The sequence below is a fragment of the Rhincodon typus genome, chromosome 29 (assembly GCF_021869965.1).
Source record: "Rhincodon typus isolate 14 chromosome 29, sRhiTyp1.1, whole genome shotgun sequence".
NCBI classification, from domain to species: domain Eukaryota; kingdom Metazoa; phylum Chordata; class Chondrichthyes; order Orectolobiformes; family Rhincodontidae; genus Rhincodon; species Rhincodon typus.
In genome coordinates, this window is record NC_063360.1 from 34,864,249 (window position 1) to 34,877,211 (window position 12,963).

A 12,963-nucleotide genomic window follows, 5' to 3' on the forward strand; every position below is an offset into this window, starting at 1 on the left:
GCTATTAATAAACACATTGAACTCGACCCCATATACATTCCACTACGGAGGAAACCCGGAAGTGAGGCAATCCATCGCAACGGACCCCAGAGTTTAAAAACCAGGCGGGAAAACACACCAACACTTCATGAGAGGCTGCACTGAGGATGTTACCCAGCACGGTAACGAAATGTCTGCAGAACAACAAACCAGCTCGGTGAGCCAACCAACTTCAACACCCACAACCTGAGCTACAAATCTACTCCAAAACTTTATAAAAGAGAATAATCCTAACTATCAATTTACAATACACATTTAAAGACTTTGAACACACAGTGAAAGTATAATCCCATTAATTCCAAAACACAATGTTTTAAGTTGAGAAGGAACAGCTTTTGTACAGTACCCTGAACATTCTTCTGATGAGGCACACAAAATTCTGCTCGTGTAATACTTATACCAGAATCAAAGCTCCCTCCTCGCTGCACATGTGCAGCTGCTCCAATGTTCCATACGTGACAATCGGTGTGTTCCAGAATTCGTTATCAGTTCACTGCCACACACAGGCCTCGGAGTTCTGCACAGCTGTTTAAAAAATGTTAGAGGGATCATTAACCAGAACCCTTGCATCTAACATCTTGGTAGGTATGAGTCACTTGTGGCTTCAACTTCAAAACTGCGACTGTTCACAAAAGACCAATAATTCAGCATTTAAGAAACACCATGAATGAGTACGTGAATAGGAAAGAAATGGAGGGATATGGATCCTGTAAGTGAAGACAGTTTTAGTGTGGAAGGGCAAACTGTGTTGATGCAGGCTTGGAGGGCCAAGGCATCTGTTCCTGTGTTGTATTGTTCTTTGTTCTTCCTATCATGCACCTGACTTTCGCTGTACTGAGTTTTAAATAACTTGTTTTAGGGTTTTAATCCCAATCCTTCTGGTCTGGGACTGACACAAACTCTTCATTCCAATGTAGTCTAATTCACTATCTCTACCATTCCCTTCCTTCGGAGCTTTATACCACCATCCCATTTCGCAGGACTAACTCACTCAAAGACAAAAGTGAAACTAAAAGTTTCTCTCTCACAGCTAAGGACGTTTCCCTTCAACTGAAGAAAAAATATTCCAGAACATTCTATTTTACCATGCTGGTCACAAACAATCCAAAATAACCAAAAGTCTATTAGAGTACAAAATCTACAGCCAGACTTCAAAAACTCTATTTTTAAAAGAAATTGCCATGGCTACAGAAATATTTAGAATTACCAACTTCAGACACTCAGAAAACCCTGCTGATAACTTACTCAAAACCTGAAATCCAAGCTTGCAGCGACTACTAAAAACACAATTATACATATAAATCCCACATTTTACATCATGTTTGTAACTCACATACAAGCACACCACAAAGAAAAGCGACAAAAAAATTCTCTCTGCAGAGATCCACTCTGGGGGATAATGGTGAGTTCTTGTAAGAAACAAAACAAAAGGATAAGGTACAGAATGTTCTGATGGCAATGTGGCATGCTCAGACATGACCGTTATCTCAGGGGTCTTGATAGACACAGCTTGATCAGGAAGCACAGTACTAAAAATTCTTCCAGCCACACTTTAGGAAGACTGTCAAGTTTCACATTGGATTCACAACAAAGGTGCTTCAGAAATAGGAAAGCTGAGCTGTGCAATCTATTCTTCAGTTGCTTCCCCCAACTGAAATAAAATATACTGTAACTGTCTGCTGCCATTAAACCCAGTCATGCCACCTCTATCAAACAGGCCATTGGCTGAAACCAAGCAGTTTCCACAAAATAAGGGATAACAGGGTGTAGAGCTGGATGAGTACAGCAGGTCAAGCAGCATCAGAGGAGCAGGAAAGCTGAAGAAGGGTCTAGGCCCGAAACGTCAGCTTTCCTGCCCCTTTGATGCTGCTTGGCCTGCTGTGTTCATCCACCTCTACACCTTGTTTTCTCAGATTCTCCAGCATCTGCAGTTCCTACTATCTCTGAAACAGTTTCCACGAAATGCTTTGTTTTTAAAAAAAAGTTCCCAAGACGTTTTCATTTTTCATTTTTTAAAATAAGTCCAAGTTTCTAATGGAGTAAATCATTTGCCATAATCTATCAAAAAAATATTAAATCTGAAGCCTTCATCATAATTGTTGTAAACTTTAGCAGAAGGTATGATATTTGTAGTCAGCAAACATGACAGGAAAGCTGTGGAAACATCATGACAGTTCCTGAGCTCAGCCCAAGGTAATTTGCACCTGGGGTTTCCCCAGTTCTTTCATATTTGTCTTTTGTTTTATTCTCAGCTCATTGGTCAGTGTGTTATGTCTATTTTTTCATCAACATAACATCAGCTCAGCATTCGTCGAATGGCATTGTCCTTATTTCTACAGCAAAAGTAAACACATTGTTTATGATCCCAGTTGATGGTAATACTGGACAAGTCAGATTCCAGAGGCTTGACGTGATAGGTTGTGAGTCTGCCATGTAATCACAGAACATATTCACAAGAGTCTGTCAATGTACTTTTGACAAAAAAAAGTCAAAGTTATCACACATACAAAAAAAACTAAAATTACAAAGCTATAAATATTTGGAATGGTTTTATTAGAAAGAGCAGAAATAAAGTTTTGACCATTTCCCCAGCAATGTCCTTTACGGACACTCAATCCCAGTGAGGTATCACTTCTAAATTCACCTTTTAATTTCTTACTTAACAAACATGGGTCACAAGTGTTTCATTTTCTGCACGTTCACCGGATGTGTTTCTCTGTACCTCTCCCTGAGACACCTAGGTATGTGCTAACTCTCTTACATTTCTCACTAAACTTTAAGGAAAGTAACTTAGGCCTGCTAAAATAGATTAAGACTTCTTCCCCTTGCTAATGACCTGAATACTGTCAAACTCAATTGCCCTTCTGCTGGCTAGATTATTTTGTTTGGTACTGCAACTCGCCTCTGGTTCCTGACCTCTCCTTTCGTAGGTCATTGAAAAACACCTCCACTGAGGAAGCAATTCAACAATTATCTCCCCAGCTAGTTTCTCTAGTTATCTAGCTTAAGTCACATGTTTTCTTGGAAACACTGTTTAATCTTGCTGTTCAAAATTATTTTCTGACCTTTTTCAAGAAAAATACCATCACAGGACTAAAACCAAAACATTACTTACGTTTTAAAATGCAATCTTTTCGAATAATGATTATAAGAAGATATTATTCAGTACTTCACCCCAGTGTATATAGACCCCAAATTTGGCTGCATTATTGGACTTTGTAGAATCGTAGAATGGTTACAGCAGAGAAGAAAGCTATTTGGTGCATCTACTGCAAGAATAATTTATCTTGTTCCACTCCTCTGCCTTTCTGCTTAGCCTTGTAGGTTTTTCTCTCTCTTCAGATACTGGTCCAATTCCTTTTGTGTTTGCGTACAATGCTTTTTAAGGCAGTGAATTTCAGATTGCAGCTATTTGCTACATGACAGTGATGTTGCTTTTGCTTCTTCTGAGAATTTTTAAAGAGTTGTTACCCTCGGCTTCTCAATCCTTCCATTAAGAGAGACCACTTCTCCCTGTCTAGTCTGTCTGGACCCCTCCTGATTCTGGATGCCTCTGTCAAATCTCCTCTGAACCTTCTCTAAGAAAAACAGCCCATGCTTCTCCAGTCTGTCCACACAACTAAAGGCCCTCTAACCCAGATCTGTTCTCTTTTCTACATCCTTTCCAACACCATTCCTAAAGGGAGGGGTCCAGAATTGGATGCAGTATTCCGGTATGGCACCCAATGGCTGATGATTGGAGATGCGTTTCCAAGTCAGGATGGTGAGTGGCTTCGAAAGGAACTTGCATGTGGTGCTGTTCCCATGTATCTGCTGCCCTTGCCCTTCTAGGTGATGGAGGCCACAGGTTTACAAGCTGCCTTGGTGAATTTCAGCAGTGCATCTTGAAGATGGCACACACTGCTTCCACTGTGCATTGGTGCTCAAGGCAGTAAATATTTACGGTGTTGAATGAAGTATCAATCAAATAGACTACTTGAGAGTTGTTGGAGCTGTAGCCATCCAGGGCAAGTGGGGGAGTGATCCATCACACTCCTGACTTGTGCCTTGTCAATGGTGGACAGGCTTTAGGAGTTGGGTGGTGAATTATTCTACTGTCAGGACAATAGAAAAGGAAAGACTTTGCATTTCGTTATCATCTTTTAGAGTTTGAGGGCATCCATTAGAGAGCAGCAGAGAACTGCATTCACTGTGGCAATGTAGGAAAACTGGAAGTCAATTTGTGCATAGCAGGCTCTCACAAGCTGTGATACAACATGCAGATAAATGTACTTTCTGTGATATTGGCTGAGGAATAACTAAGGGTCAGGTCATGACCATCACAATATTTATGCGGCTGTTTCTGTCTGGCCATTGGTCACTTCTCCATCGCTTGATTCTAATTGATTTCTCTTTCTTTTTGTCCATTAGCAGTCCAGCGAGGCAGGATTCCTCCAGCCCAGGCCAGCCCTGGGGAGCTCTCGCTGTCTGGAGGAGAGCACTTGAATGGAGGCAACATCTCAGGACTTATCTCCCTGCTGCTGAGAGCAGAGCCGTACCCCACGTCTCGCCTCAGCACCCAGTGCGGCCGCTTCAACCTCATGAGCATAGACAACATCTGTGAGCTAGCAGCCAGGTTGCTGTTCAGCGCTGTGGAGTGGGCCAGGAACGTCCCGTTCTTCCATGAGCTACAGATCTCTGACCAGGTGGCGCTGCTGCGGCTGAGCTGGAGTGAGCTGTTTGTCCTGAATGCAGCCCAGTCGTCCCTCCCTCTTCACATGGCTCCCCTCCTGGCAGCTGCCGGCCTCCACTCCACGCAGATGTCAGCGGATCGAGTGGTGACCTTCATGGACCAGATCCGAATCTTCCAGGACCAGGTGGAGAAGCTCAAGGTTTTGCAGGTCGACTCTGCTGAGTACAGTTGCCTGAAGGCGATCGCCCTCTACACCCCAGGTTAGTATCGATGGTCAGAGGGACTGCTGTGTGGCACCGTCTCTCAGGGTTCTGTGTGAGCCACTTAGAGGTCATGAGAGTTCTCAATGCTTCATGAAAAGGTGGCTTTTAATCTGGAGATCTGACACTGGAGCAAAAGAAAACTGACCTCAATGATTGCCATTAAATACTCCCATTTCTCCTCTTATTCATTCATGAGCTGTGGACATCATTAACAAGGCCAGCCTGCCTTTTTTTTTTAACCAATTCTTCCCTGCCCTTGAGAAAGTGTTGGTGAGCCACCTCTTGAATACAATTGAACAGGCTGCTGGACAATTTGCATTGCCGAGGGTCTGGAAGCCAACCTGGGAAAGGACAGCAGATTCCTTTCAACAACTGAGCTACAACAGTCCATTAGTTTCCCAGTTGCTGTTACTGACACGAGCTTTATATTTCCGATTAATCAATTGAGTTTAATTTCCTCGGCTGCTGTGCTCAAATCTGAACTTGGTACCAGTTCAAGCCAATTTCAAACAAAAGCAAGACACAGCAGGTATAATAAAACAAAGGACTGTAGATACCAGCGATGGGAAACCAACAAAAACAGAAATTGCTACAGAAACTCAGCAGATCGGGCAGCATTTATGGAGAGAGAAACGGAGTTAACGTCTCAAGCCCTGAGACCCTTCTTCGGAACTGAGAGCAGCTAGGAGAAGGTAGTATTGATGCTGGTGTTGAGGGCAGAGGGTTGGTAATGGAGTGAGTGGAGAGGTGGAGATGGAGCCCAGAGAGAGAGAGAAAGGGAGGCAGACCATTCACTGCAGATGCAGGAAAAGTGGAATCTGAAGAAGAGTCATTTCAGACCCGAAACGTTAACCCTTGTTTTTCTCTCTCCACAGGCACTGCCAGACCCGCTGAGTTTCTCCAACTCTTCCTGTTTATTTTCTTACACCAGGTGGCTTCAGCTTGCTGAATTTGTTAGTCCAGGAAAGTAGCCCCCTGTTATTTTTTTAGCGAGTTCATATCCCCAGAGCCCAACAACAATCTCCTCATTTGTTGAGTTTCAGGTAATTAGTCTGCCCCTCCACTTGTAAAGGAGACACTCCTCAGGAAGATGCAGCATTGTTTGTGTCCCTCCACAAGTGCATAAGGTGGTGGCAATGGCCTGGTGGTATTATCACTGGACTGTTAATCCAGAGACCTAGATAATGTTCTGGGACCTGGGTTTGAATCCTGCCACAGCAGGTAGTAGAATTTGAATTCAAGTTTTAAAAAAACTCTGGATTTAAGAGTTTAATGATGAGCATGAATCCATTGCTGATTGTCTAGGAAAAACCCATCTGGATTTTTTTAGGAAAGGAAACTGTCACCCTTATCTGGTCTGGCCTGCATGTGACTCCAGACCCACAGCAATGTGGTTGACTCTTAACTGCCCTCTGGGCAATTAGGGATGGGCAATAAATGCTGCCTCGCCAGCAATACCCTCATCCCGTGAATGAAGTAAAAAAGAAGTTTGTACCGAGGGCCGAGGAGTGGAGGTTGATTGGCCCTGGCTCGTCCTGAACATGTTGAGCACAGACCAGTCTTGCCATGGTTGTTCAAATCTCACCATTGGACAGACTGGGGGTGGGGAGGCTTTTTTGGCTGGGGCACTGAGCCTCAAGGTGAGCAGATCATCATGGAGTGGGTAAGAGAGCTGCAGCAGAGATGGTTTCCACCCTACTTGTACATTTTTGGCCAGTCAGCAGAGGTTCAGGGCATATGTGGCCCTGACAGAGGAAGGAGAGGTGCGAGGAGAACTGAAAAATCCTTAAGGATAGCAGCAAGGGACATGCTGTCGTGAGGTTCACCTGACCCAGAAGTGTCATTACCAGGTTGGCCCTGTGGGGGTGATGCGATTTGAACTCATTCGAGTGGATCATCAATCCTTAGGCCTCTGTAATGTAACCACTAATCCCCCATATGATTCTGATTCATTTATGGACTCACTACTTGGTCAGGCCAATGAGTGACTCCAGTCTTGGGACTGCCCTGGAGGCAGAGCCCAGCACTTAAATCCTGACCTGCTAACCCACTCAAGCATGGCTGAGAGAAAATTTCAGGGAAAATAGCATTGAGACATTCAGGAAAATTGCTTTATAATTTCCACTCCATTGTTTGTTTATTTGTTATCCAGCCACCGGGAAGAAATACCAACAGGTAGTCAAGAATTGACTGGAGATTCTACTCATCCCCTAATTGGCTGTCGGAAGGCTGGACATCATAAGGGTAGACAAACAGGTCGACCAGTAGCAGGACTGTGGGACTGAGGTCATGTGATGAAACCTCCAGACATCTATCCAACCAGAGTTGAATTAGAATTAGCTTTATTGTCACATGTACTCGGTGCAAAGTTTACAAGTCACGACATAGGTGCCATCTAAGTTACCAAGGTACAGATTCTTCAGTACAAAACTCTTAAGGAACAATATTAGAAAAATAAAGAAATAAAAAGTTTGGCAATAAATTGGAAAGATAGAGAAATAAGAGTTCAGAATAACAGTCCTTCCAACCCAGTCCACCCTGGGCTTCACCTTGAGTCCTGGGTTGAAGTGCACAGTGTGGCCGGGGGTGGGGGGGGAGTGTTCCACGCCGAGGTTGGGCGCGGGGGGCGGGGGGGTAGTCTACACCAAGGTTGTGAGCTGGGGGGGTGCACACTGAGCAACCCATCTCCAGCTTTAGTTGATTCTTCATATCCTCGTGAAATGTCTGAGTGAACCAGTTCGGACGTAAAGCCAATCGAGAGAAGGATTGCCAGCCATGAGCAGCTGGATTTTCAGCCTTGTCCACATCACACCCATCCTGAGAATAAATCATCGTCTGGTGACCCACAGATGCCTATGAGACAACATTCTTCAAAAGTAGATTCTCTGCAAATTATTGAGGCAAAGGTGGGCAGATTCTTGATAAACAAGGAGTGAAATGTTGTCAGGGGTAGGCAGGAATGTGGAGTAATCAGATCAGCCATGATCTTATTGAATGATGCAGTAGGCTGAAGGGGCTGACTGGCCTGATCAATATGTCTATACAGAGAGGACAGGGGGTTGGTTAGCTCAATTGGCAGGATAGCTGGTTTATGATGCAGAGTGGGCCAAAAACAAAGGTTCAAATCCTGCACCAGCTGAGGTCACCATGAAGGACTCTCCTTCTCAACCTCTCCCCTCACCTGAGGTGTGGTGACCCTCAGGTTAAACCACCACCAGTCATCTCTTTGTAATGAGAGAGCAGCTCAATAATCTGGTAGTATTATGGCAACTTTTACAGGTCACAGTTGGGCCTGCTCATTGTTCCAGATTTTATTGAATTCAAATTTCACCATCTGCAATGATGGGATTTGAGCCCATGTTCCCAAAACATTGGCCAGGGGTTCTGGAATGCTACTCGTTACCATTATGCTACTCCCTTCCTGAAATGACAGAAGGTTTTATGGTGAAAGGCGAAAGGGAATAGTAATGTGACAAGGAAAGAAACAAAATATGTGTTTGTTGTAAGTTGTGGTACCAAACACTGGGAGCTTGTGGTTGGGTTGGGTGCTGCCACCAATCCTCCTTTCTACTGTATTCAGTACCATCATTGTGATACAGCCTAATCCATCACGCAAACCAGCCTTCCATCCATTGACTCCACCTACTACCTCCCACTGTCTCAGGAAAGCAACCAACATAATCAAAAACTCCTCCCACCCTTTTTATACTCTTTTCCACCCTCTTCCATCAGAAGATACACAAGTTTAAATACACATACAAACTGATTCAAGAACAGCTTCTTTCCTGCCATTATTACATTTATGAATGGACCTTTCAAATTTTAAATTTAATGTTGATCTCGCTCTCTGTGCACCTTCTCTGCAGCCATAACATTGTATTCCTCAGAAGTATTTCTGAAGAAGAGTCCTGATCAGAAACGTCAGCTTTCCGGCTCCTTTGATGCTGCCTGGCCTGCTGTGTTCCTGCACCTCCGCACTGTGTTATCTCTGACTCCAGCATCTGTAGTTCTCACTATCTCACATTGTATTCCTTGCTCTGTTCTATTACCCTAATGCGCTTTTATGCTCTCACCTGCTTGTACCGCACGCAAAATTAAAACTTTTCACTGTATCAAATACAACAAGCCAGTCAAATAAAATGTAAGTCAGAATTGATAGCCCTGACAAATGTTGAGATGGCAATGGAAAGTTACACTTTGAGAATAAGATGTGGTTTTGAGAGGGGATGACCAACCCCAGCGGTGGTCCCATTGTGGGAGGCCAAATACCATGTGTTCCATCTCCAGCAACACCCTGGGGCAGATGGTGCCACAAAATGGAGGCAAGCAAGTCGAGTGCAATCCCACAGATAGAACCTTGGCCGGGCCCTGGAGCAGACCCATGTGGGGGTCCCCAATCTGCCAATCCCTCAGTCCTTTGCTGGGTTCCTAAATATCAGGCACGTGAGACTGAAGTGTCATCATTGGCGGTCCCTCGCAGATGAGGGTGACCCTCTTCCACTGTGAGTCTGTAGGTGGCTATAGAGACCAATATGACTACCACAGGCTGTGTTACATGGGGCAGAAGGGGGTTGTGGGAAGGGATGGGCAGGGCACTGGTGCGGCAGTGTGCTCCTTTCACAGCTTTCTCCTGCCTTCCACTTCTTCCCGATGGCAAGTCTCGAGATGCTCGACTCCTTCCCACATGCTCCTCCTCCTCCTCCACTTTGGACAGTTTTGGGCTAGTGACTCCCAAGTGTCTGTGGGAATGTTGCACTTCACCAGTGAGGCCTTGAAGGGATCACTGAAGTGTAACCAAACATTTAAAAGCAGCCCCTTTCTTTAAAAAAAAACTAATTGGGAGCTGTTTAAACAAAAAATTACAAATAAGAATGAAACACAGTTTCTTCCAGCCAACAGAATTAGCCATGACCCAGCATGCAGTGGAAGGGTACAAGTATACATGGAATGTAAAGACCGAATCTAACCATTTCCTCTCGACAGTCAATGGCAAAGCCTTTGCTGAACCCTCACTATCAACATCCTGGGGCTTATCATTAACTTAAATTCCACAAGCAGCTGAGGTCAGATTTGACCCTGTGTTACTGGAGTTGTAGCCTGTTACTAATGCAGCAACTATGCCACCGTTTACACCAATCCTCATTTCTACTCTTTCTGATAAACATTAAACAAGTTACAAAGCTCCCAGTGAGACACTGTTAAAAAAAAATCAAAATTGATTGGTAAATGGGAAATTACATTTCTGTAAGGGAAACTTATCAAAATTAACATAAAATGTCACCTCCAAGAGTAATGTTGCACCCCAGCTATTACTCCTTTATACATTATTTCTAATCAGATGGTTCATACATGTTATGACACATGTCTGGAGTGAGTGGGACCTGATTCAAGGAATATCACACAGCCACAGACCCACATAATCTTCCTTCCTAGATATTTTCAGTCACCCTGTTCAGACCTCTGGAGCAAGTGAGATTTGAACCTGTGCCTTTTGTCCCTGAGGTAGGGACACTACTCCTGTACAACAAGACTCTCTCAATCCTCCTATCCAGATTTTCATTTAATTCAAGGTTCTGTCATGGTGATATTTGAACTTGGGTCCTCCCCACCCCAAAACATTAACCTGGGTTCTGGATTCCTAATCCAGTAACATTATCACCATGCTCCCATCTCCCCCAGACTAATTAGTCCTGTCCACGCTGAGCCGAAAGGTCTACCTAATGAGCAGTGATAGAGTATAAACCACTGCTGAGTCTGAACAAGAAGAGGCATTTGTCATACACAACACGATGTAATTAATTGGATGACAGCAATAGGTGCAAATTGTATTGACCAGTTAGATGTAATTACAAGAGCTATCAGGAGCCAGGGATGATACAGCTATCTCCATTGGGTCCTCGTGCTGGACTGTGTCATGGAGGTGACACTCCTGTTGCCATTGGGCTTTTTCAAATCTGCCCACGCCTCCAACCGAAGACTGTGTGATATCATCAGATTGAGTGGAGCTTATTGTTAAATCATTACATTATTCAACAGTGTCTAGAGGAGGTGTGACAGGCATGTTCCTGAATTGCTGTCATCCAAAAGCACGAATGGCGTGGTGGCTCACTGGTTAGCACTGCTGCCTCGGAGTGTGTTCGATTGTAGCCTCAGGTGACTATCTGTAAGTAGTTTGCACATTCTCCCCGTGTCTGCGTGGGTTACCTTCCACAGTCCAAAGATGTGCAGGCTAGGCGGATTAGCCATGGGAAATGCAGGGATAGGGTGGGGGTTGGGTCTGGGTGGGATGCTCTTCAAATGGTTGGTGTGGACTCAATGGGCTGAATGGCCTGCTTCCACACTGTAGGGATTCAGTGATTCTAAGAAATCGAAGGCATAAAGAGATGTCATTAAATATTTACCTGCCCTCCACCCTATTACAGATTCCACCCTTTTGTTCATTTTACAATGTAAAAAAAGACTGCTTTTGAAGTCAAACATGTTTCTTTCTCCTATTCTCTCTGCCAGACGCTTCTGGTCTCTCGGAACCTGCCCACATTGAGAGCTTGCAGGAGAAGGTTCAAGTGTCGCTGGCTGAGTATGTGCGATGTCAGTATCCACCGCAGCCCCAGCGCTTTGGCAAACTGCTCTTACGACTCCCGGCATTGCGAGCAGTGCCAGCCTCCCTCATTGGACAACTCTTCTTCATGAGGCTGGTGGGCAAGACACCCATTGAGACCCTAATCAGAGACATGCTCCTGTCTGGAGGTTCCTTCAACTGGCCTTACATGCCAACTCAATGATAAAGCCTGATTCCGAATGGGCTCCAACTAGACTATTACTGGGCACTGCCAAGTATGCCACCTCGCATACGTGAGATTAAACGGGATCACTTGACTTCAGGCACTAACTGGATCCTGGGATGCAGTATTTAAATTTAGTACTTTGCTTCTTTTGTTTGCTTAAGGACACTAAGCCAAAATGTGAGAATGTTTCATGGAATAGTCTCTGTTCCTGGATGATGAGACATTACAGGCAGAGATGCTTGTAAATTGTACACCTCCCCTCACCCCCATACACACGCTCCAGGTTGGGACAAGGGCAATATTCAGCAGTGTACCTGCTCCTGATGACTGTCCATTGGCTTTAGGAGAAGGTAACCAGACACAGTTTGAGCATAGGATTGACCCAAGCTCCATCTACACCCTTCACTGTCTTCCTTCACTCACAAGGAATGGCTGTGTGGAGGGGGCTCCTGGAGACTCCTGATTGAATAGGAGGAAAACCTGTAGAAGGTTGGAGAGATCAGCTTCCACGTAGAGATTTGATTTAACAAATGGGGAAGCCGCACCTTTATTAGAATCACATAATTGAGAAATTTCAACTGCATTTTAAAGAAGTGCGCAGAGTTTGACTGTGCACCATTTCCATGCATATGTTTGGTGATGTTTGAGAGCAGTGCTGGAAGGGGACTGGATTACTCAGTCTTTCACTCAAAGTGCACTCCAAGATCGAGGAAGTCACATTGTCACACTCCTTCTGGTTGTCCCAACATGCTCTGCCCCTGCTAACCTTGAGGAGCACTTCATAATTCCCAAGTACAGAAGGTTTGCACACTCAGTCATTAGAAGGAGGAAGCAAAGGACTGAGATTGTAGCGTTGTTTAAAAAGCAATTGGAAAAGTATTTCAAAACAAAAACAATGCAAGGAAGAAGCAATGAAATGGAATCACATTAAGACCCCATAACCAGCTGGTTGGGGTGGGAAGGAGGTCTATTATTTTCTGCGCTGTAACATTTTAGAATTTCGTTCAAATTGCTTGCATCTCCTTCACCTCGCATCCTCTTGGAGTTACTTCCTGAGTCACCTCTCAAAATCTAGTCCTGATATTGTACGATAGCATCATATTCATTGTGAGTGTATCCTTTAACTGTACCTTCTAGTTTGTGTGACATAGCCTCCTGATTTAACTGACTGTGATGTTGCAATAAAATATTTTGAGTCTTTTGA

The 12,963-nt window shown here is 44.3% G+C and overlaps 1 protein-coding gene across 1 annotated transcript in view; it reads left to right on the top strand.

Moving 5' to 3' along the window:
• The window catches only part of LOC109921177 (COUP transcription factor 2-like), a 50,552-nt gene extending 37,589 nt beyond the window's left edge, over positions 1–12,963 (top strand). Inside the window, exons 2-3 of the mRNA XM_048614346.1 lie at positions 4,450–4,971; positions 11,482–12,963. Of these exons, the coding sequence (XP_048470303.1) occupies positions 4,450–4,971; positions 11,482–11,756 (797 nt within the window). The 3' untranslated portion in view covers positions 11,757–12,963. The remainder of the gene's footprint in view (positions 1–4,449; positions 4,972–11,481) is intronic.